The following is a 21842-nucleotide window of genomic DNA, read 5'->3' on the forward strand; positions in this document are numbered from 1 at the left end:
ATCTAATGTTTGAAAATGCAATTAACGAGACAAGTCAACAATCAATGCAATAAAGTTATACTAATAATTTAATACTATTTATTATTTGTAATAATAATTATTATTTTAATAAAAAGTTATATTACATATTTTAATCAAAATATTTTATCATCTAGTAATAGAATATTTTTAATAGTCGAACGAATATTCGAGTGTATAACATAATTTGACAAGTTATTTTTAATTTTTTTTGCATTTTCTGAAATTATTTAATTTTTGCATTTTAATTAATATATCTATATTTATTAAAATATTATGCTACGCTTTGATATCATGCATTAAATAGTTACTAGTAATACGTAAATCTTGTAGTAAGGACAGGAGTAGTATTATTATTATTGTTACTTTTGATTTTTTCTTTTTGTTTTTAAATTTGATGAAAAATTCGTCATTTAAATTTATTAATTCTATTATTTGTTAAAATAAAACACTATTTCTTTGGAAAACAAACTTTTAGTTTAGAAAATTAAAATAGAAAACCAAAATCAAAAATAAAAATGATATTAAACATTCCTAAGCTGGCCATACAAATTTGTTAAACATGAAGTAAGAAATCTTCCACTATATAGGGGATGGCAAACGAAGTAAAGAGCATTAACTAGGGGTCGCCACGCTTCCGGTTCCATTTAAAACCGAATCAAAAATTGACAATTATAGCCGGTTTTAATTCTAATTTTAATTCCGATTTCTTAATGATTTCAAAACTGACAATTATAGCCGGTTTTTTGTCTAGTTTTATGGCAACTTACATAATTATAAAATAAAAAATTGGAAAACTATATTTTTTTGTTGAAAATTTAAATTTTAAATATTTGTGAAATAATTATTAGAAAAAATAAAAAAAGCTTGAATTTAATTTATTTGTTTTAAACAAGGCTTGAACTTATTTTTTTTAAATGAAAAAGGGTATATATAATAAATATAAAAAAAATCAATTTTCCATAAATACCCTTAAAGCTAGCCATACTATAATTGTTAGGAGGGTTAATTTGAAAATTTTACAAAAGCATTTGAAAAAATAAAAAAGATTGCTGGCAGTGGATGGAACCGCCTGTTCAAACTGTTGGAACCGCCAATTCTAACCGATTGGCGATTCTAACCAATTCTTGAAATTGCTGATTCACAGTTCCTCAACAGTTGGAACCAAAATTGGACCGTAGACCTTCGGTTCCAGTTCCGGACCATCAGTTCCGAACTAGGGATTCCGGTTCCGAAACCGTGAAATGGCAACTCCTAGCAGCAACCATCTGATTCCCGAATAAGACCTTATAATCCTGTTAGTGATACGTAGTAAATCATGCTCATAAGCTCGATACGCTTTAGACTATGGTCATACTTAAAACTTTCAAGTATCACTAACAGTAAAAAAAATGGTCTATTAAATATCAACTCCCTCCAACAAAATCAATGATAATTGGTTTCCACAGCTAGCTAAAATGAAAAATACAAAGGATCTAAATTCTTAAGGCAGATTTTGAGCTTATGAAAAGAATTGGCAAGTTCACAAATAAGCAAAGGTTTAAGCTGCCTCCTTTTTAAGTTTTGCAAGCTCCTGCCTGATGATTCCTCCTCTCTGCACAAACAGTTATTAACACATTAAAATTGACAAATAGATAATGCAGATACTCAAAAAAAAAAAAAAAAAAAAAAAAAATCGTATGCTTATGCAAGCATGATTCGCAAATTTATTGTTCACCATTGCTTTTAATACCCTTGCCACAACGTCAATGCAAAAACTTAGAGCTGACACCTAGCTCAAGTTAAGCCTTCATATGTAAGTTTAGCCAAAAGGGTGGGTGAAAAGATGATATTATTTATTCCATAAGTCTAGTTAGATCTTATTCACGACTGTGAAAACTTCAACCTGCCCTGCCAGAAATGGAGTCAAGTCCTGACTGAGCCCAAAAACCCATTGAAGTCACCAATAGGTTATTGTATAATGAGTGCGAAGTTGGCTTTGTTTGATGCAATAGGAGGAATGTCTTAACTTTAAAAGCATTGCATTTTATGCAAAAAGATCTTGAGCTAGCATTAATTGCAATGTACTAAAGATTAGGATTCTTGAAACTGAAATGCACAAGAGTGACAGCATTCAAATTATTGCAAACCTTAATCTTTGCCAACATGATCTTGAACCTATCAAAATCATTAAGTGAAGCCCTTCGCTTCTGCACAATCAACTTCCTGCCCCAGGAACTGTTCTCCCACCTGTTCTTCACATCTGCCATCAAATAATTAAAATTTTGATTTCTAGGAACTAATAAAAGAAGGTAGAAGACATGTTTTTAACTTGTTAACACCAACCGGCTTTCTCCATGGCGTCAATTAGAGTTTTCTTCTTAGGAACTCTTTTTATGTCAATCTTGATATCAGTGAGTGAAAGTCTCTTGAAGTTCATTTGGCTCCTAACCATATCAGGAGCATCAACTAGAGCCTACAGCATAGTGAGAAAGAAATATAAATTTCTATTCAGATGAAACTCTATGCATCAGCCCAAAGAAGGAAGAGTACTAATTGCAATTACATCTTATACAGGAAAAGCAAGAGTAAAAGGACAAATATCATAGTTTAAGGCTTTGGCTGAGAAAAAAACCAGAAAAAAAAAAAAAAAAGTTAAGGAAAATCAGATAGTATAAGACTTATTCCTGGTTTGGGAGTTTAAGAAGCTTGGAAAAGAAAAGACAAGGAGAGATTAGTTATCCATTGAACCCCAGGTTACTTCCCTCCCAATTGTAGAGAAGAAGATATATTCCTTATCACTAATGATAATGTTTTAATAAGATAATCTTAACCTTAAAACTTGATATCTTCTCTTATCATTTAGTCTTTAGAAATCCAAACAGAAAGTAATCATTATCCCTCTCATTTCTTTTCCTGTCTCGCGGATCAAGCCTTTCCCTATGTAATTATCTAAACTTCCAAATTGTGTAAAGTAAGTTCGACACAACTGAACATGATCAGGAAAAACATATATATAACATTGACTTTTTTTACCATTTTTTCAAGGGGCAGTTATGAGTGTCAGAATGCTATGTATATAATGTATTGCACTCTAAAGCGCAAACAATATTATAGAACAACCTATCCACCTAACCATTCCTTCACAAAAAGACTCAATAGCTACATATCAAGTATGCTTAAAGGTTACCGCTTGGAATGATGCACAACTTAATCCTGACAATAAATCTACGCAAACTTGATTTTTATTTCAATTTGAAAACTGGAACACGAAAAGAAAAGGACAAGTATACTACTTTGAACTTACACACTAAAAACAGTGTACTCTACACTTCCATGAAGATGTACGTTCAAGAGCCAATAGTGATAGCTATTGTCATTCATCAAGGATTCAAATAATTAGAACTTAAATTTAAAAAAATGAACTTCAAAACAAATACTGGATAGATGATAAATCAATAAAACAAATAATTGACAGAGAATAAATTAATAAAACAAGCTAGACAAATAAAAATTACCCTGTTTTGATCGATAACATCAACAATGACGACTAGCTTTCCATATTCCTTGCCGTAGTTAACCAGCGCCACTCTCCCAATCTCCACGTACCTCTTGAACGGCTATACACATATACGCAAACACCAAAATTGCACTTAAAGAGCTAACTAATAAGTTACTCAAAAAGAATTATCTAGTAAAATGGCGACGAATTGACAGTGAAAGAGAATGAGCTGATTGGCATGTCCGTCAGAAGATTTAGGTTGCCGAGAAAGCGCGAGAAAATAAAATGAGAGAATCTAGGTAATATAACAAAGACATTTTCTAGTAAACCAAACAAAGATTAGTTAGATGGAGTCTCACCATTTTTGGTCGATTTAGTGAGGATCGATCGCAGCAGAAAGGCGACGCTTGGTATAAGCACAACAAGGGATTAGAAAAACTAATGTTAGTAGCTAGGGTTTTCTCCTTAGGTAGTCATCTCCTGTACACGTCCGAAATTCGTTTGTCGGACTAATTTGAATTCTTTTTTAAATTATAATAAGATTAATATTTTATTTTGGAATTTGTAAAAGACCAATAATAATAATATTATTATAAATTAATGACTTTATATTTGATTTTTTAAAATAAAAATATCTCAAATATTAATTTGACTATAATTTAAAAATTAATTGTACCTTAATGTCTTATATCATGTTTTATTTTTTCTCAATTAATTAATAATGAGAAGGTGTTTTAAAGGAAAATACCAAAATATTTAATAAATTATAATTTAAATCTCATAAATATTTTTTGAGATTAAAGATCTTTATATATTAATTTAAAAATAATTTAGAAATCAATTTATACTTTTTCCTTATATAATAATTTTTTAAGGCTCTAGTTATCTGTAGTACGGTATTCAAATTATTCTAAGTTTATTTAATCATTATTAATTCTTTTTGCCATCACCAAACCATTGAAATAAATATCATAAATAAATTTATTATAAAATTTAATTTGTAAATGTAATCCAATTCAAAATAATTTATCATTTTATTCTTGAATTTTGAATGAATTAATAATTTGTTGAAAAATAAATTAAATATTCTTTTACATTTATTTTCATCAACTATTATTTCATTTAATTTTAAAAAGATAATATATATATACATATATATATATATATATATATATATATATATATATATATATATTAAAAAAAAGCATCATTTGGAACGAGGAACTAAGTATGGACATTGCCGCCTCAGACACCAAAGTATGAGTCTCGAATGGAAAACAAAGAAATACTATTATGAAATTTCAATAATTTTTCAAACTCTGTCCAAAAAAAACAATTCACCGTTGTCATTTCATGACCATAGTCTAATCTAATCAAATAATTATTAAAGCTCGAACGCGTTTCACTCGCTCATGCTTTTCTCTCCATCTCTGCAATTCTTCCCCTCATTCTGAAGAAATCTCCATTGAAAAACTTTGTTATAGAATCGGTTGATGCTTTTTTTGAATTAAGGAACTTTACGCAATTTTTATTAGCTCATATCATTTTCTTCAATAAGGTAAACACAAAATCACGCGCATGTGTTTTGGTTTTTTGATGACACACATTGTAGGAAATGATAGATCTTTGTTCAATTTTTTTCCTTCGTTTTGGATTCACGATTAAAGGTTTCTGTTTGAAAATATTTCTGGGTTGTTAGTAATTTATATATTATTCGATAATAGAATTGCAAAAACCTTTCCAATTGGAGAAGAAAAAAAAAAAAAACGAATGTTATTCGTTGATGGTGATAGGAATTTTTTCGTTTTTCTTTTTGTAAAATGCCCATTTAATGGAATTATTTATGGCTTTTGATTTTTGTTAGCTGATAGGAATCTGTTTCGTCTTGCTTTTTGGAAAATGCCCATTTAATAGAATTCTTTATGGGTTTTGGTTTTTGTTAGCTTTGGCAGCGAGTAAAGTGATTAGTTTGGATGGTTGGCTGCGGAGTATTTATGAAAAAACCTGAAGGTGGGGAGGAGGTTGGGGCATTTTATCCGATCCGAACAGAATGTCAAGAAGAAGCTCCCAAGACCCGTTTCAAGCCTAGAGTACGCATTTATCTGCATGCATCAAATTAATGTCTTCTCCTTTTTCAATGCCGATTGCTTATGGTTGCTTATGTTACGATTTTTGCTCACTTTGCTCATATGACGTTTTGCTGTATTTTATTCGACTGACTGGAGATTATATGTTGATTGAAAGTTTGAAACTTACTCTTATGAATTTTGATTCGTGAAACTAGAAAAAGGAATGGAGAAAAACATTTCTTTTATGTTAAAATGATGGAATATCCTCTTATTTGCATTCTTATCTGGTAGAAATCAATTGAATGAGGAATTGTTGGGACTTATCATTTTGAAAGTTATAAGGTCTTGTTCTACCACGTTTTGTGGTTAAACAGCTGGGTTTTAGTTAACACGTGCATTTAATACTTTTTTCATAGCTTTGTCATTGTAGATGCTTTGATTGGATAAGTGGTCTTATGAATTACGGTTTCTGTATTTAAAATAATCTATTTTCACAGGCTGGGAAAACTCTAAGTGCTAGAAGGTGGCATGCTGCATTCTCCGAAGATGGTCATTTGGATATTGCAAAAGTGCTTAGACGGATTCAAAGAGGGGTATGCTGTTTCATGTTTATTATTGCCTTGTTTTGATTTGTATAGAAAAGCTGCTTTTGTGACTAGCCTACACATCTCTTGTTATAATTTTCTATTTTTCCAGTTATTACTTAAATGTCTCTTTCTTTTTTCTGTTTTTCTATTTTTAAGCTTACTGCCATTTCTTCACTTCTGTATTGAAGTGATTCATCTTTTGAATGCTTTTTGCTTCTCTATGTGTTCTAAGTCAGAACTGATATATGGAAGGTGGAGTGTTCAATTGGTAATTGGTTTTTCATGTTAGGGTGTTCATCCTGCAATTAAAGGGTTAGTCTGGGAGTTCTTGTTAGGGTGCTATGATCCTAATAGCACATTTGAAGAACGAAATCAGCTTAGACAGAAGAGGAGGTAATGTTTTCATTCACATAATAATTTAACCTACACAAATATTAAATGTAATTACCTAAGAATTTTTTTATCCTCCTAATGATAATGTGTTCATCATAGCTAAGTATATTATGTATGAATACCTTATTGTAACAAAATGTAAACTCAACTAAAATTAAATTACATTACATGACTTCTGGCTTCCTTTGTGTCAAATCCCTGCTATTACTATTACTTCCAATATTTTTTTTTTTATATAAATCATGATGAACCTATCTTTCTCGATACAAACTCACAAAAAACCACTTGTTATGTCTCCTAGAAATCAATTTTCAGGGCCAATTTAATCATGAAACTGTTTCTTTCTAAGTTATGCCCATGGTTTTTTTAACTATGAGATCAATATCTTCCTAGACAACGTTAAATTGTCTTGTGTGTTCCCCCATTCATGGGCCTCAGGTGGGTTTTGTTAATCTCACTGTCACCTGGTTACTCCTTATTCATACTTCTATTGTTCAAAGTATAAACATCTTAATTGCATTTGTGAAAAAGAATTATTTTCCTCTATTTTTTTCCCTCTCTTTCTTAATTTGAACAGGCGATTTAGTTTATCACATTGACGTTACTTCTTAGGGAGCAGTACAGCTCATGGAAAACCGAATGTCAAAATATGGTTCCAGTTATTGGTAGTGGAAAGTTTATTACAACGCCCATCATTACTGATGATGGCCAACCAATAATTGATCCTTCGACAAACAATGATCAAGGAGGGCATGTAAATAATGCTGTTTCAGACAAGAAAGTGATTCAATGGATGCTTTTCTTACATCAAATTGGTATGTATATAGCAGAAAATCTCTGATTTATAACTTAGTTGATTTTCTGTTTCCTTTTAGTTGGCTTTGTGGAAAGTAATGTGCTACATGTTCCTTATTGTGACCACACTCCACTATGATGAGTAAATTTCCTTTTGATCCACAATTTGGAAGCTAGTAGACTACTTGTGAAGCTGGTTCTTGATAATGACTTACTGTTTGTAGAGCAAATCAATTTGGCATATTCTTTTTACCATGAGACTTCACAACTTGCATTTCTGATAAGTACAGAGCTGTAACAAGGGTGCCAAAATTTGCTGCCTAAAATAATGCCTATCATGAAAAATCTGCTAAATTGAAAGTGTACTTGTGACATAGGATTGAACTCTGTTTACCTCCCTCAAATATTTATTTATTCATTTGTTATTTATGGCAGAGCTTGATGTAGCTAGGTGAATTTTTTTTCTTGTAGGTCTGGATGTTGTTCGCACAGACCGAACACTTATCTTTTATGAGAGTGAGACTAACCAGGCAAAACTTTGGGACATTCTTGCGGTTTATGCATGGTTGGATAATGATATCGGTTACGTCCAAGGTGAATTACAGTGAATTGCATGATATTGCTGTCAATCGGAAGTAATATTTATGCTCAGACATGTATATTTCCTGCCAGGAATGAATGATATTTGTTCTCCAATGGTGATTCTTCTCGAAAATGAAGCAGATGCCTTTTGGTGTTTTCATCGTGCGATGCGGAGACTGGTAGGTAATTTATCATGACATAGTTGAAGCGATTATAGACATGAAAGTAAACCAGTGGCTCTTTGTTCTTCTCCATGGAATTAGCTTATGTTAGCGATTGATATGGATTTTAATGCAAATGCTTTACATGGTTCTTCTCCTCGTAATCAGATGCATTATTTACTTATGTTCCTAGATAATCAAGAAACCAACTATATAATAATATATTAAAGAAATAAATATAATAAAGATTAAAGAAATATAATAAATAAGTAATCTACTTATATTAAATATTATATTAAAATGTTATTATTAATTATATTAATATATATTTTATATTATATATTATATTAAATTTATATTTTATATTAAATGTATTATTATTATTAAATATATTTTCTATTAAATTAGTTTTTATATTATTATTATTATTTTATATTGAGGCGTTGAGGATTACTCGTTTGCTTTTCAAGTAAGGAAGATACTGAAATATGGATCACCATTTTGGATCTATAATTGTGTGACTGTTTTGAGTTCTTGTAGTTAGTACCTAGATTTCAGTCGTCATGTTGCCTTTTTTTTTTTTCATAACAATAATTCTGCTTTCCATGTTTAAAAAAATTAATTCAAATTAGTGATGCTAAGTACATGATTAATCCTCGTGGTTGCATCTGCAAAATTTGTTTCACTTCTTGCTTTTTATGTTTTATTACTCTTGTAACAGAGAGAAAACTTCAGGTGCAGTGCAACTTCAATCGGGGTGCAAACTCAGCTAACTACACTCTCACAAGTAATTAAAACTGTCGATCCAAAGCTTCATCAGCACCTTGGTATTTGTTCTAATTCCTAAATTTTAAATGGATTGAGGCTATATGTTTTACTTAAGGTGTTATGGACTTGGTTGTTATATCTGATACCATTTTGATATATCATCTGAAGGAGCTAGCCAAAATATCTATTTGGTAAAATTGGAAGCTTGAGTTGAAGAATTTAAAAATATTCTTCTAAAAAGTCTATCCAATCTCTCTATCTAATGTTACTTGTGTGAAACTCTCAAGACCTTCTTTTAACCTATAAACCTCTCTAATTTTGACTTATAAATTTTAAAGTTGGGCTTGGGTTTCTATTACGATATCGAAGCTTATTCTTTTTTTTCTCTCATTGGCTTCTGTGGAGATAGACTGTTAAATATATTCTTCTTTAAGGCTCATTCAATCTCTCTATCCTACATTGCCTTTACAGACCCTGTATCTTCTCATAACCCATTAGCTCCTGTAGCTTTGTCACCTAGGTTCTAAGTTTGTGTTTGAGTTTCTAATAAAGAAAAGTATGCTGAAATTACAATTAGAGTATTGTCACCAACTTATCAAAGTGGGTGGCAACAACAAGCCCAGGGCACAATAGAGATGAGAGATAATTCGAGTTAAATTCACAGTTTCTTGGGTTTTCACATGCACCAAATTAAAAAGAGGCCCTTCTTGATAAACCAAAACCTCTCTTTATATTTGGCAGAGGAGCTTGATGGTGGCGAATATTTGTTTGCATTTCGCATGTTGATGGTACTTTTTCGAAGAGAGTTCACCTTTGTGGATGCATTGTACCTTTGGGAGGTAAGAAAGGATTTTATTGTATATATTCAAAATTCTCTCATAAATTCATAAGAGCATGCTCTTTTGCTAGGGATTTAGAGATTAGAACTAATGAGTCTCAAGACTTGTAAAATTTATGTTGCTCTTTAGATGAGTTATGCTAATATTGAAGATCTAATAAAAATCTAAAAATCGGGAAAGGCAAGATAGCATGAATATGGGAATTGATTGTTTTTTATGGATTTTTTTATGCCTTCCCTTATAATTTTAAGTTAAATGCTGCTTTTTACTTGAAATGCTGCTTTCTATAAAGTATACTGTAATTATACAAAAAATAAGTTTGTCCTATAAAGTCTCATTGTTTTATAAAATTTGTAAATTAATCATCCCTAATTCTCATCCAATTCTTAGGTAACTCCAAATATACAAAGAACTATGAAATTCCAAATCTAGAAAGTAAGAATTTGAATTCTTAAACAATAAAGAATGATGAACTTTAAAGTCCTTAGACATTAATAAAAAGCCTAAGATTTATAGTGTTAAGATTCATAAGGATTAGGAGTTCAAAATCTTGACAAAAGAAAAGACTCCATGGAAAGCCACTTTATGCAGGAATCATTGTGATAAAAATTTATGGTTTAATCTACTATAATTGGTTTGTTTAAGTCTAACTTGCAACCCTTTATAGTTGATCTTATTTTAAGACAGTAATATAGATTGGTTTCAGTTGATGTGGGCCATGGAGTACAATCCAAATATCTTCTCCTTATATGAGGAGCCTAGTACTGATGCTACAGATAATACCAACGCACCTGAGTTAGATGAGAAGCTGCTAAAGCAATGTGGCAAATTTGAGAGGAAAAATGTGGAGACTGCAGGTGCAGAACAACATAGTGCACTTGCTGTTTTTCTCGTTGCAAGCGTTCTTGAGACGAAAAACAAGAAAATTTTGAAGGAAGCTAAGGGCCTAGATGATGTTGTCCAGGTAATCTCTCTCTCTCTCTCTCTCTATCTCTCTCTCTCTCTCTATATATATATATATCTTGAATATGCATTACTTTAAAGAAAAAGGAGAGAGAAAAATAATTGCACATCCTGTCGCATTCATCTTCGATGGACTTTTTCTGCAGATATTGGGCGATACTACCGGAAACTTGGATGCTAAAAAGGTTTGTGATGAGGCACTGAAGATTCATAAAAAGTACCTGAGCAAGGTAAAGCTATGTTCTATCATTCTTGCATATCTTGGCTTTTTATGATATTACACTCAGAATGTTAAACTATTGCTTCTTGCTTGCAGGCCAAAAAGCCGACCGAACAACAATAATAAACCGAAAAATTTTCCAATGTTTGCAATGCATACAAATTGGCCGTCTTAGGTTCCAAATGATATTTTTATACTCCTTGTTGTAGTACCACCTCTTCCTTTGTCTCTCATTTTTCCTCTTCTAATTATTTATTCATTTATTTTTCAAATTCTTTCGTTGTAAAAAATTTGAAGCTGATACAATGTGTGTAAGATTTCTGATATGACATGGTTGTGCATATATTTGGCATATTGCAAACTTCGAAAGGAGAGTTAGGTAAATATTCTACTGCTGGACCAGCTTTAATTTAAGAGCAATATAGATCTAGGACCTGTTCGGTAATATTAGCTGTTTTAATAGCTGTTAGCTAGTAGATGTTAACGGCTAGCTATTAGCTGTTTAAACAGTGGTTTAAAACGAAAGTATTTGATAAAAATAGCTATTTAATTGACAATAAATTTAAAATGACAAAAAATGATATTGAAATGATCACTATTTTATTAATAAAATGGGAAATTTTCGATATTTTCAACATTATTAATTTTAATATTTGTTTAAGTTTAAATACAAATATATAAATAACATTTTTTTTTTCTTTTACTACCAAATATAAATAAGACAAATATAAAGATAATAAAATAAATAATGTGATAACAAAAGAATTTTATATTAATTAAGTATAAGGATAAATTGTAAAAAAAATTAGTAAAAAAAGTGAAATGGCTAAACGTTAAATAAGATAATGTTAGAAACACTTCATACTATGGTCTTGTCCAGCAAGTGCGTTTAAAGTAATGTTTAGTGTTTTGATAAGGTTGAAACATTGTCTTCATTAATTATAGTGTTTTGTAATACAATATTTACCATAGCACAGTTTCGTTTCATCACTTATTTTTACCTTGTCCCTTGCTTTCATACCGTTTTTTTTTGTCGTTTTATATTAAATAGCCAATTAAACAATTATTTGTACTGAACACTTTTATTCTAAACCACTATATAATCCGTTAACTACTAACAGCTAATATTTCAGAGTTAATCACTAGTAAAACAACTAACAGCTACTAAAACAGCTAAAATTGCCGAACATATTTTATATATCAAGTTACCAAACACAATAATTTAGAGAAATAGTTTTTTGACTAGTTCAAAACATTAAATGCTACTGTTGAACACGCCACTAATTGGTTCATTGAATTGAAGATTTAGTTCAGTAAATCGGCCATTTCGGATCGCTTTCAATTGAATTGCTTTCAATTCTAACTAGACTCAATCCTCGGTTTTAATCTAATTTAAAATTGATTTGATTCAATTCAATTTGAACTAGACTCGTGGTTAGCCTTAAAGATTGTGGACTTTCTTTTTTTTTTTCTTCAAAAAAAAAAAATAAAAGATGAATTTATAATATGACCTTCAATTATTGAAATTTCAAAAGACATTTTTGTAATTTTTAAAATTTAAATATAACTTTATCGATGAATATGAGAATTTTATTTCACATGAAAAGAAAATTGCAGTTACTCTAAAGGGTTAATCTTTACTTGTTTAAACATCACTTTTGTTCCCAATCACACATTCTACTGAAGTGAGAAAATTTATTGAGACATCCCTTATTCTATGTTTGTTTTAATTTTGATGTTCAGATGAAAAATTTTCAATATATATTTTCTATTTTTATTTCAAAATACTAAAAGCATACAAATGAAAAATAAAATCCAATAAAATTTAAGATAATAAGAAATTTTGTTAATAATTAGAAAAAGGTCTTCAACATGATAATTAATAATTAGAAAGAAATTTAATAGTTAGCTAGTTTATTATAATTAAGAACACATTAAATATTTTTTTTTAATTTATGGAAGCTGAGTCAAATAATTATAAGAAAGAAACCCTCAAAGAGTCGGATAGAATAGGTAATTACATTTTTTTTTTTTTTTTTGGTTAAATCTCCCTTCCAAAGAGGAATCCTGGCTAATTAGTTAACATAATTAATACAGTAAACGCTGTCGTTCCGATACTTTCCGCATCAGCAATTATCCGAAAAGAACAAGATTATCATCAATTCATATCAAGGTTTTCCTTTTCTTAAGGCTGCCTGAGAGAGCAATTCCAATCTCACATACAGGTTCTTGTTAATCCCACCTCTATCATTTTATAGATTTTCTCCTTTAAAATATATCTCCCATTTTCACATTATTTTTATATATTTTCCATCTGCAATTTTATTTTTAATTAATTATTTATTATTTCAAACTAAATCTCCTCAAAAATTAATATTTTTACTTTCATAAAATTACTTTACATTTCTTTTGTATTATATGCAATACAGTGCAAGAATGGAAAGAAGAACAGTTTTCACTGCCTCTCTTGAAGGGATGCAAAAGGTTAAGTCTCAAGATGGAGAAATTCTAACGAAGCCTTTCTTGGATTTATGCAAAACAATATTACCTGTTTTAGGTAAAAAATAATAAAAAAAACTATTTCATTTCTGATTTTTGTTTACAGTGATACTTGTATAATATTGTTAATTTATTTAAATGTTTTCAGATAACTTTGGCTCCTCTATGGCAATAGTAAAATCTGATATTGGTGGTAATATATCGGTACGATCATTCTTACTTCCTATTTAAAAAAAAAAAAAAAATTATGTATACATTAATTTCGAAGGTTAGCTTGATCGATAGAATCTGGATTCAAACCTAGGATTTCTCTCATTCATTGAATAATATGAAATAAAGAATAAATATTTTCTAATTTTAATCGTCATTCAGATGTAAATTAATTATTTACGATATAGCAAATTTATAATCTAAAATTTTAGTTGAAATTCTAAATAATTTTCAAATCCTGAATCAAATCTGGATGATAATGAAAAGGGAAAGCATCAATTTTTATGAATTTTGGAAATTAGAATTTGAATTTAAAATCTCCCTTTTGTTGCTTGTGCAGAGATTGGAGAACAAATATTCATCAAACCCATCACAATTCAATCTCTTGTACAGTATAGTTAAGTTAGAGATTGCTTCTAAAACAGCAAAAGGTTCATCAAGCTGCACAAATGGTCTGCTTTGGCTAACAAGGTAATTAAATAATTAACCACTTTAAGCTTAATTAATTAAAAAGGAATGGGAGATTTTGGTGATTAATGGGATTTTGTTTAGGGCTATGGATTTCTTGGTGGAATTGTTTCGGAATTTATCAGCACATCCAGACTGGGATATGACACAAGTTTGCACTGATTCATACAACAAAACACTCAAGAAATGGCATAATTGGCTTGCTAGTTCAGGTTTCTCAGTAAATTGCTTCTCATCTCTATATTTTTGGCTTTTTTTCGATTCATTAAGAGGCCACTGGCCGAAATAACACTGTTGATGAACATTTTTGTGATTGAGAGGATCTCTCACTCCTCGTACTAATAAGAAGACCAACCAGATCACATCTAATTGACTTTATATGTCTTCGGCTTTGTCTTGTCCTGCTACATATAACATATTCTTTGCAATGTGAAAATGCAGGTTGCCATGAAGCTTGCTCCTGATAGGAAAAAATTTATGGATGTAATATGTAGTCAAGGTGATATTAGTTCTGACATGGAAAATTTCTGCATCAACTTCTCTCCTATTCTAGAAGAGAATCACAAGTTCTTGGTAAGATCAATTAGACACTAGTTGTAGAGTTTATATATTATTAATCAAAGCATCTTAGCAATTTAACAAAGCATAAGTGGACCTGGCATCCTACTTAGTTTTCCGGCAATCTATATGTAGATAAAAAAAAAATTTATTGTTAAGATATTTGAATGTAAAATCTTCTGATCAGATACCAAAATATAAAATTTTAAAAATTTAGACATTAAAAATTTTACAATTATTCTATATGTGGGTTCCGTTTGTTTCCGTAAAATAATTTGCAGGAAAATGTTTGATTTATAATGTTTGCCAATGTTCAGAAAATGTTTTACTCTCTCGATAATGAAAAGTTATTTTCCTTAAAAAATAACTTAATTTGTCTTTAAACAGGAAAATATTTTCTATTGACTTATTTTCCTAAACGCCCTAAACAATAAAAAATATTTTTCTTCAAATTATTTTGTGAAAACAAACGGAGCATCAGTTTACATTGTCAAACAATCTAATTAAGTACATTACATTTTTATTGCAGGCTAGTGTTGGGCTGGACGAAATGAAAGCTTGAAAGCTGCTGTGCTGCTCGAATGAATTTTTTTTTTTTCATTTTTCTTTTCTTTCTTTTTCTTTTGTCTTCTCTACTTCCATCTATTTGTTTGCTTTGATTGTATAAACTTATCTACATCCAAATTAATATATCACAAACATATATCTTTGACTGTCAAAAGAAATTGTATTTCACTAATGAAATTTCAATTTCTTGGTATTATTTTAATGTTCTTTTCACAAATGAACCGATTTATGTCTTGTATGTTAGCTTTCAACTTTCAAACCGTCGTTTATGAATATGTTAAACAAATTTAATATACATTCAATACATAAATTGACACAAAACTTTTTTTTTTAAAAAAAAAAAGATTAATAGCATGTGTATAAGTTATGTGGTGTTTGGCTAGTTTTTTAACATTACCCTATTTAATTATGCGGTGTCAGAATTCTTTTTAAAAAAAAATTATGTGGTATCAAAACTATTTACCGTTAAAAATGAAAGTATTGGGACGGGTGAATCGATATTTTTCCCCTTTCGATCATATCGAAATAAACATTTTAAAGGTTGTTTTATTATTTGTTTCCATAGTTGTTTTTTTTTTTTACATTTTCTAATATTAAAATTTAATAAAAATTTCAACATAACACTCTTTATCGACAAAAGTTGAAACTATAATATTTAAGGGTAATCATTTAATTGATTCTATTTAAATTGAATTAAGCAAGCTACTAAAAAACCAAATAAATTACTATATTTTTATAAAAAATAAAAACTAAATCAAAATAAACCAGTTTGGTAATTTGATTTTGATTTAATTTTAAAATTAAATGAGTTTGATGTTTAAATATTTTCAATTTCATATACTAAAAACTAAATTGAATTGAAAAGGTTATGATTTTTTTTTTTTTTATTAAAAATGGAACCGAACTAAACATTTGAAAAAATCGATTCGATCAGTTTTACAGTATCATGCTCACCCTTCAAATTGATTTCTGGAGTGGAATTTTAATTACATTATGCTAATATAACCAAGTACTTTTGCCCAATATATAACCAAAAAATAAAATAATAAATGCAAGAAAATAGTATGTTCTCATCCTTCTATACCCATATATGGGAATTCTCAATTTGAAATTCAGTTACAAAACCCCATTGTTTTCACACTGGGAGGCTTGCACCAAAAGGTTACAAGGAGGATTGCTCTAATGCTCTGATTTCACATTTCATACTTATCCTTCATTGTGAGATGTAAAACCAAGAAATTGAAATAGGAAATTCATTATTTTGATCCGAGTAGTAAGCAATAACCATCGAGTCCATAAGCATGCAGAGCCATCAAAAACAACCCAAACCCTTTTGGTTCATAATTAGAAGACTTAGCTTCCTAAATTTAGGCATTGAAGACTATACATTCCCTCTTTTCATTCTCAGACCCAAAACTTCCAACCATTTTTGGCTTCCAATTATTAATGGACGTTAGTTTTGCTTTAAACAGCAATTTCCCTCTTAATGCTTCCCTTTTCTCTTCACCATCCAACTTTTTACACATTTGTCAAAAACAGTTTTCGTGTTTTTGATCTTTACACTTTCAAAAAAATACCCAAAAAGCAATTTTTCTTTAGGGAAAAAACAATAATTAGCTCCGTTTATTATCAAGAAATGTAGTTTGATTTTCATGCTCTGCATTATCAAAGCAGGTTTTCTTTTGTAACTTTTAAAAAAATTTTCATCATTAAATAGAATTTGCAAACAATGTTTCTGACTGTCAACATTGTTTTCTTCTGTTTCAGAATTGAAGTACTTGAATTTATCAATTCCATTCACACAAAATCCTTCTCAGGAAATACTTAATTCATAAAGCCAAGCACATAATATTTTGCACTTCTATAATGGCCTCAAACAACAAGATGAAGGGCCTTTTAAAAGGTCTAAGATACATTTCTCAAATTTTTGGTATGAAATTCAGCTTCCTTTATTTATTAATGTTTTTTGGGTATTAAGAGACTGAGATTCATATAGCCAATATTAATTTCATCAAAAGCACATATCCGAAACAAATGATTTGTCTAGCCAATCCAATTAGTTTGCAACTAGGGCTTAATTGTTGTTCTTATATCAAGAGACGATGATTCAAACCTGGATTTTTTTTTTTTTTTTTTTTTTTCTAAAATGGAATATACACTTACTGTTAGATTTCTTGAATTATTTCATTTCTTGTTTGCAGATAATGAAAAAGAGCCCGAAATGCAGATTGGATATCCTACAGATGTAAAGCATGTTGCTCACATAGGATGGGATGGGCCTTCGGTGAATTCGCCAAGCTGGGTAATTGTTCATATTTTATTTTAAATTGTTGTGAATGGTTTCATTTTTTCGGGATTTAAGTCTGAAAGAGATTCTATTTAGATGAATGAGTTTAAAGGTGAAGGCAATGGGGAAGCCAAACCCAATGGAGATGATGCAGCAAAATGGTCCTCTGAAGGTATGATGATCCATTTTCTTGCATTCTAATAATCTAATTTCTATTATAAATGAAACCATTCGGCCTGAATAAAATCATTTGATTTATATGAGTAATGTGTGGTAGATGCAAGTAGTCAAAGAGGTTCAAGGGGATCACAAACAGGTCGGGATAGGGATTTGCCGGACTTGCCAAAGTCAGCTAGACGGCATTCATCAACCGGAGGAATAGGTGACTCTCCGACCAAGGAAAAATCGGAAAAATCAGAAAAGAAATCAAGGAAATCTTCAAGAAGTGGAGCAAAGGACTTGGCCGACGGCAAAACGTCATCCCGGCAAAAGGATGGAAGTCTCGGCGGCGACTCGTCGTCTAACCCATCTGACTTGCCCAAAAAAGCTAGGAGAAAGAAATCCAAAGACGCATCTGGAAAATCGTCTCGATCAAAAGCACAAGCTCAAGAAGTGGATTGTGGATCTGAAGCTGTATCCCAATCTCTTAGCATTGATAACTGTGAAACTGCTTCCACTTTAAGTGCTTTAGAAGAAGATGAGGCAGAAAATGGATTTACTGAAGTATCTTAGAGAGAGAGAGAGAGAGAGAGAGAAAGACAGACAGACAGACAGAGACAGAGACCTATGCGTGTAATTTTTAAAAATTTGTTATACCAGTAGCTAGAACTTTTTTTAGTTGAACCAATGAGAGTTCAATTTTTTTTTTTTTTTTGTATTTTTCATTATTTTTTCCTCTTCATGGAAAACTGTCTTATGGTACACAAACCTGTTGGTACCAAATCTTTTTTTTTTCCCTTTTTTTTCCCTTGTAAAGAAGAGTCTTATATGGTATAATCTTACCATATTTCAGCTTAGAAGTATTGAAAGTCATTCTATTAACATGTAAATGTGATCTTTTCATTATCATAGAAAAATGTATTATAAATATCTTTACCTGTGTTTGCATCATGTGAATAAGTGTGAAGAACAAAGAATTTGCACTCAAAAAAAAAAAAAAAAAAAAAAGAGCACTCGGGAAGGCAATGTTTTTACCTGTGGGTCTACCTGGCGCCAAATTCGGATAAGTTAAAGCCAGTAGACTTGGAATACAGAATTAAAAAAAAAATGAAAAAGAATATCAAGAAACCACCATTACCTCCTCTCAATTTAACTTCAGAAATCCAATTTAGATTAAAAATCAAAAAGCAGCAATAAAGTTCACAATGTATGATTTTTCAATTTCATCCGGAAAAGCCCTAAATAATTACATATTCAACCCAATCCCACCATTTTCCGATCTAAACCCCAAAAAATTCCTATCCAGAGTTACAAAAGAGTATATAAAACCTGTTGTTTCTGTTAGCCACTGTTCAACGTTTTTTTTTTTTATCAAATCACCAAAGCAAACAAAAGTAAGAACCTAAAATAAGCAACCCATATGAAAAAGATGATAGCACCTGCAATACTGGTGACAAAGAAGAGGCAGAATTGGTATTACTTTGTTTGAAAAGGGCAGAATTGGCAATTTTTGATTTGTTGCAAAAGTGTAATTGGCCCAAGTTGCCAAGATCTTGATCAACACAAAGTCTTGAATTACCCTTTAATTTCAGCTTTTCACCTATCTTAGCGGTAAAATTAGCAGTAAATGGAATTTTACCACTCAAATTGTTGTTCTCCAAATTGATTTCATTCACAAACTCCAAAAACCCTAATTCCTCTGGCACTTTCCCTTCAAGATTGTTGTTATCAAGCCTTAGATAGCACAAATTCCTCAAATGTACCCCCATAGAAGATGGGATTTTCCCAACCAGACCCATGTTGGAAAACCCTATTCCAGAAATACCCCCAAGCTTTTCCCATATTTCTGGTATATGCCCTCCTAGTAAATTCCCACTCAGATAAATTTCTCTCAATCTTGGCATCTCACCTAAGAACAGAGGAACTCCAACATTACCAAAGTGGTTAAAACTCAAGTCTAAAAACTCCAAGCTCTGTAAGTTAACCAAACTGTGTGGAATTTTACCAAAAAACCCATTAGAGCTCAAATCAAGCTTCAAAATCTGAGACAAATTGCCTATGGACTCAGGGACAGTTCCGTCAAAATGGTTTTGACTCAAATCTAAAACTCTCAGTTTCTTCAACTTTGCTAAACTAGATGGAACTCCACCAGCCAACTGGTTTCTTGAAAGTGTAATCTCTTCCATACTCAACAAATCACCAATCACGTCAGGAATATTACCATAAACCCCATTTCCAGTCAAAACCAGTCTCCTTAAATTAGTAAAATTACCAATAATGCCACTAAGAGACCCAATGAATGCGGGGTTTTCAATAAACACAAGCTCCTCAAGAGTAGCCCCAAAACTCGACAAAGAAACGTTCGGTACCGAAACCGGAGTTTCTGTGAAGCACTTGTAGAAAAACAGCTTGCGAAGAAACTTAAAGGAGGTGAAAAGAAGAGGGTTAAGAGTAGAGTTAGGAGAACAAGGTGGGTTTGGTGTATAATCAGAGACATATCCAAAACTAAGCTCTGTGATATGAGCAGTTTCAACAGGATCGGTAGAAGAAGAAACGTTTCTAGAGTTTTGTTGTTCAACAAAGTAGTCACAAACGACACCATGTGGAGCCGAGAGGCAGAGGTCATCTGGAAAGAGAGTACGCCAAGGAATGGCGGAGTTGATGGAGGAGAGAACTTCATACACTGATTCTTGTTCGGCCGAGTTGAGAAGAGGTTGCTGGTGCGAAACGGCAAGAAAATAAACAAGAGTTATAAAGAAAAGGAAAGTGGAGAAAGAAGATAATTTAGCCATTGAAGGTAAGAGGCAAATGGGTATGTGCGAGAGAGAAGGATATTGAGTATAGAGAGTGGTACTGGTGGGTAGTTGGTTGGAGGTCATTGTACTACACATCAGTCTGTTGCTTGCTATATGGTTTTGTTGCAGAGAGTGTGTAATTACTAAAGTAGCCTTTTCTTTTCTGGGAGACTCGTTTTGGAGTGGAAAATACCCATGGACCATAAAGCTATTATATGATTAATCTAATCAACTTTATCAGTTTTCAGAAGTAGAAATGATGGTCTTGATACTGCCTCCTCCTTTGTTTTCTTTATTGTCGTTTCATTTCATCATTTTTTTAATCATATTATTCTAGTTAGCAGTCAGTGTTGTGGGGCTTGTAAAGAGCTATTTATATTTCTAATTTGATTCCAATAATAATTTATTTTATAAAATTTTAAAATTTTTCAATGATTAATGATATTTAACTAATATTATTTTTATTTTTAAAAAATTTACTTATACTAAGTAAATTTTTATTCAATTAACAAATTAGGATTCTGTTTTATTAGCATAGCTATACTTGATTGGTCAAATTCACAAATATGAATATTTAATGTTCAACTATATAGTTATAATTTGATGATATTACAATTCTTAAATAAAGCAGTAAGAATATTACTGATATATAATTCTTCGCCAAAAATTAAAATTTAATAATTATCAATATGACTAATCATACTTCGACAATAGAATCAATTTGATTTGCTTTAGTTTCTACAATATAATTATCAATAAAGACATTTTGATTTCACATTTTCTAAAAGTTAATCTGATTTTTATATGTCGATGAAACAAAAAAAAAAAAAGCTTAAAATCATTTAAAAAAAAAGTAAAAACCAATTCCTTCCAAAAAAAATTAAAAAGGGATCGATTTAACTTAATTTTCTCTTGAATTTTGATTTTTAATTTCAAAAATTTTCTATTTACTCCGATTTAATTTTGTCCGCGTCCAACTAATCCAAATGCTACCTAACTTGCCAATCATACGTATTTGTGGCCTATCCAGAGAAAAATCAGAAAACTAGGCAGAAATGCAAAGAAGGGATAGATAGCTAAGCGATTCAGGACAATGATAGGGGCATTATAGACTTTCAATCTCCGATCACATCCCTTCACAATTCGCATGTAAAAACTAAACACAAGTGTCGGGTTCAGAGCTCATGATCAGACGATAACAGATACCACATTTAACCAATGTTCAAAAGCCTCATAAACCTCGAACACATCTCTTGCTTTGCGTAAGAATCAACGGTTAATATTCAGCGTCTCGCTTCGCAAAAGTCGATGAAACCAATCAAAGTTTAACTCCAAAAGCCCCAAAAGGCTAGTTATGGTTTCTGTGAAGAGTGGAAAAGTAACCAGCGTTAGCCGACAGCAAAACCTACGGACGAAGGTAGCC

The 21842-nt window shown here is 30.9% G+C and overlaps 5 protein-coding genes across 8 annotated transcripts; 3 read left to right on the forward strand and 2 right to left on the reverse strand.

The window, feature by feature from the left end:
* Positions 1–1395: 1395 nt before the first annotated feature.
* On the reverse strand, positions 1396–4017 carry LOC105644512 (Ribosomal protein L14). Its single transcript, XM_012229889.4, has 5 exons — positions 3859–4017; positions 3516–3617; positions 2344–2473; positions 2148–2260; positions 1396–1612 (listed from the first exon to the last, which is right to left on the reverse strand). Exons 1-5 carry the CDS (start codon positions 3859–3861, stop codon positions 1559–1561), a joined length of 402 nt encoding a protein of 133 aa, XP_012085279.1. The 5' UTR covers positions 3862–4017; the 3' UTR covers positions 1396–1558.
* A 707-nt stretch (positions 4018–4724) lies between these two features.
* Positions 4725–11228, forward strand: LOC105644511 (uncharacterized). 4 transcript variants are annotated; one of them, XM_037641882.2, is made up of 12 exons: positions 4725–4756; positions 5443–5589; positions 6066–6161; positions 6445–6548; positions 7161–7363; positions 7815–7937; positions 8016–8104; positions 8808–8913; positions 9596–9693; positions 10400–10657; positions 10803–10886; positions 10973–11228. In XM_037641882.2, the coding sequence occupies exons 2-12, from the start codon at positions 5473–5475 to the stop codon at positions 10997–10999; spliced, it is 1305 nt and encodes a 434-aa protein (XP_037497810.1). In that variant the 5' UTR covers positions 4725–4756; positions 5443–5472; the 3' UTR covers positions 11000–11228. The 4 variants fall into 4 exon arrangements, with proteins under 4 accessions (XP_037497810.1, XP_089575848.1, XP_020539280.1 ...); XM_089719722.1 differs by lacking the exon at positions 4725–4756 and adding an exon at positions 4766–5057 and having other exon boundaries at positions 8016–8108; positions 8808–8873; XM_020683621.3 differs by lacking the exon at positions 4725–4756 and adding an exon at positions 4766–5057 and having other exon boundaries at positions 8822–8873.
* A 2066-nt stretch (positions 11229–13294) lies between these two features.
* LOC105644510 (glycolipid transfer protein 1) lies at positions 13295–15351 on the forward strand. The gene is made up of 6 exons (XM_012229887.4): positions 13295–13433; positions 13524–13579; positions 13926–14056; positions 14138–14273; positions 14495–14626; positions 15141–15351. The coding sequence occupies exons 1-6, from the start codon at positions 13295–13297 to the stop codon at positions 15171–15173; spliced, it is 627 nt and encodes a 208-aa protein (XP_012085277.3). The 3' UTR covers positions 15174–15351.
* A 1241-nt stretch (positions 15352–16592) lies between these two features.
* LOC105644954 (uncharacterized) lies at positions 16593–18308 on the forward strand. The gene is made up of 5 exons (XM_012230462.4): positions 16593–16852; positions 16946–17108; positions 17380–17480; positions 17562–17637; positions 17743–18308. Exons 2-5 carry the CDS (start codon positions 17045–17047, stop codon positions 18195–18197), a joined length of 696 nt encoding a protein of 231 aa, XP_012085852.2. The 5' UTR covers positions 16593–16852; positions 16946–17044; the 3' UTR covers positions 18198–18308.
* Positions 18309–18742: 434 nt separating this feature from the next.
* On the reverse strand, positions 18743–20593 carry RIC7 (ROP-interactive CRIB motif-containing protein 7). Its single transcript, XM_012229886.4, has one exon. The coding sequence runs from the start codon at positions 20513–20515 to the stop codon at positions 19001–19003; it is 1515 nt and encodes a 504-aa protein (XP_012085276.3). The 5' UTR covers positions 20516–20593; the 3' UTR covers positions 18743–19000.
* Between the last annotated feature and the right edge of the window lie 1249 nt (positions 20594–21842).

Source organism: Jatropha curcas, chromosome 3, assembly GCF_041381405.1.
Source record: "Jatropha curcas cultivar XTBG-Jc1 chromosome 3, XTBG_Jcur_1.0, whole genome shotgun sequence".
NCBI classification, from domain to species: Eukaryota; Viridiplantae; Streptophyta; class Magnoliopsida; order Malpighiales; family Euphorbiaceae; genus Jatropha; species Jatropha curcas.

What these genes read in the sequence shown, in the direction of transcription:
- LOC105644512 (XM_012229889.4), bottom strand. An exon ending in ATGTTATCGATCAAAACAGG is followed by an intron (nt 2,474 to 3,515) that starts GTAATTTTTATT and finishes ACTATGCTGTAG; the next exon opens with GCTCTAGTTGATGCTCCTGA. An exon ending in TCATGTTGGCAAAGATTAAG is followed by an intron (nt 1,613 to 2,147) that starts GTTTGCAATAAT and finishes CTGTTTGTGCAG; the next exon opens with AGAGGAGGAATCATCAGGCA.
- LOC105644511 (XM_037641882.2), top strand. Translation starts at nt 5,473, where the DNA reads ATGGTTGGCTGCGGAGTATTTATGAAAAAACCTGAAGGTGGGGAGGAG. An exon ending in TTAGACGGATTCAAAGAGGG is followed by an intron (nt 6,162 to 6,444) that starts GTATGCTGTTTC and finishes TTTTCATGTTAG; the next exon opens with GGTGTTCATCCTGCAATTAA. An exon ending in AAAGCTTCATCAGCACCTTG is followed by an intron (nt 8,914 to 9,595) that starts GTATTTGTTCTA and finishes TATATTTGGCAG; the next exon opens with AGGAGCTTGATGGTGGCGAA.
- LOC105644510 (XM_012229887.4), top strand. Translation starts at nt 13,295, where the DNA reads ATGCAATACAGTGCAAGAATGGAAAGAAGAACAGTTTTCACTGCCTCT. An exon ending in ATATTGGTGGTAATATATCG is followed by an intron (nt 13,580 to 13,925) that starts GTACGATCATTC and finishes TTGCTTGTGCAG; the next exon opens with AGATTGGAGAACAAATATTC. An exon ending in TTGCTAGTTCAGGTTTCTCA is followed by an intron (nt 14,274 to 14,494) that starts GTAAATTGCTTC and finishes GTGAAAATGCAG; the next exon opens with GTTGCCATGAAGCTTGCTCC.
- LOC105644954 (XM_012230462.4), top strand. Translation starts at nt 17,045, where the DNA reads ATGGCCTCAAACAACAAGATGAAGGGCCTTTTAAAAGGTCTAAGATAC. An exon ending in ATACATTTCTCAAATTTTTG is followed by an intron (nt 17,109 to 17,379) that starts GTATGAAATTCA and finishes TCTTGTTTGCAG; the next exon opens with ATAATGAAAAAGAGCCCGAA. An exon ending in CGGTGAATTCGCCAAGCTGG is followed by an intron (nt 17,481 to 17,561) that starts GTAATTGTTCAT and finishes GATTCTATTTAG; the next exon opens with ATGAATGAGTTTAAAGGTGA.
- RIC7 (XM_012229886.4), bottom strand. Translation starts at nt 20,515, where the DNA reads ATGTGTAGTACAATGACCTCCAACCAACTACCCACCAGTACCACTCTC.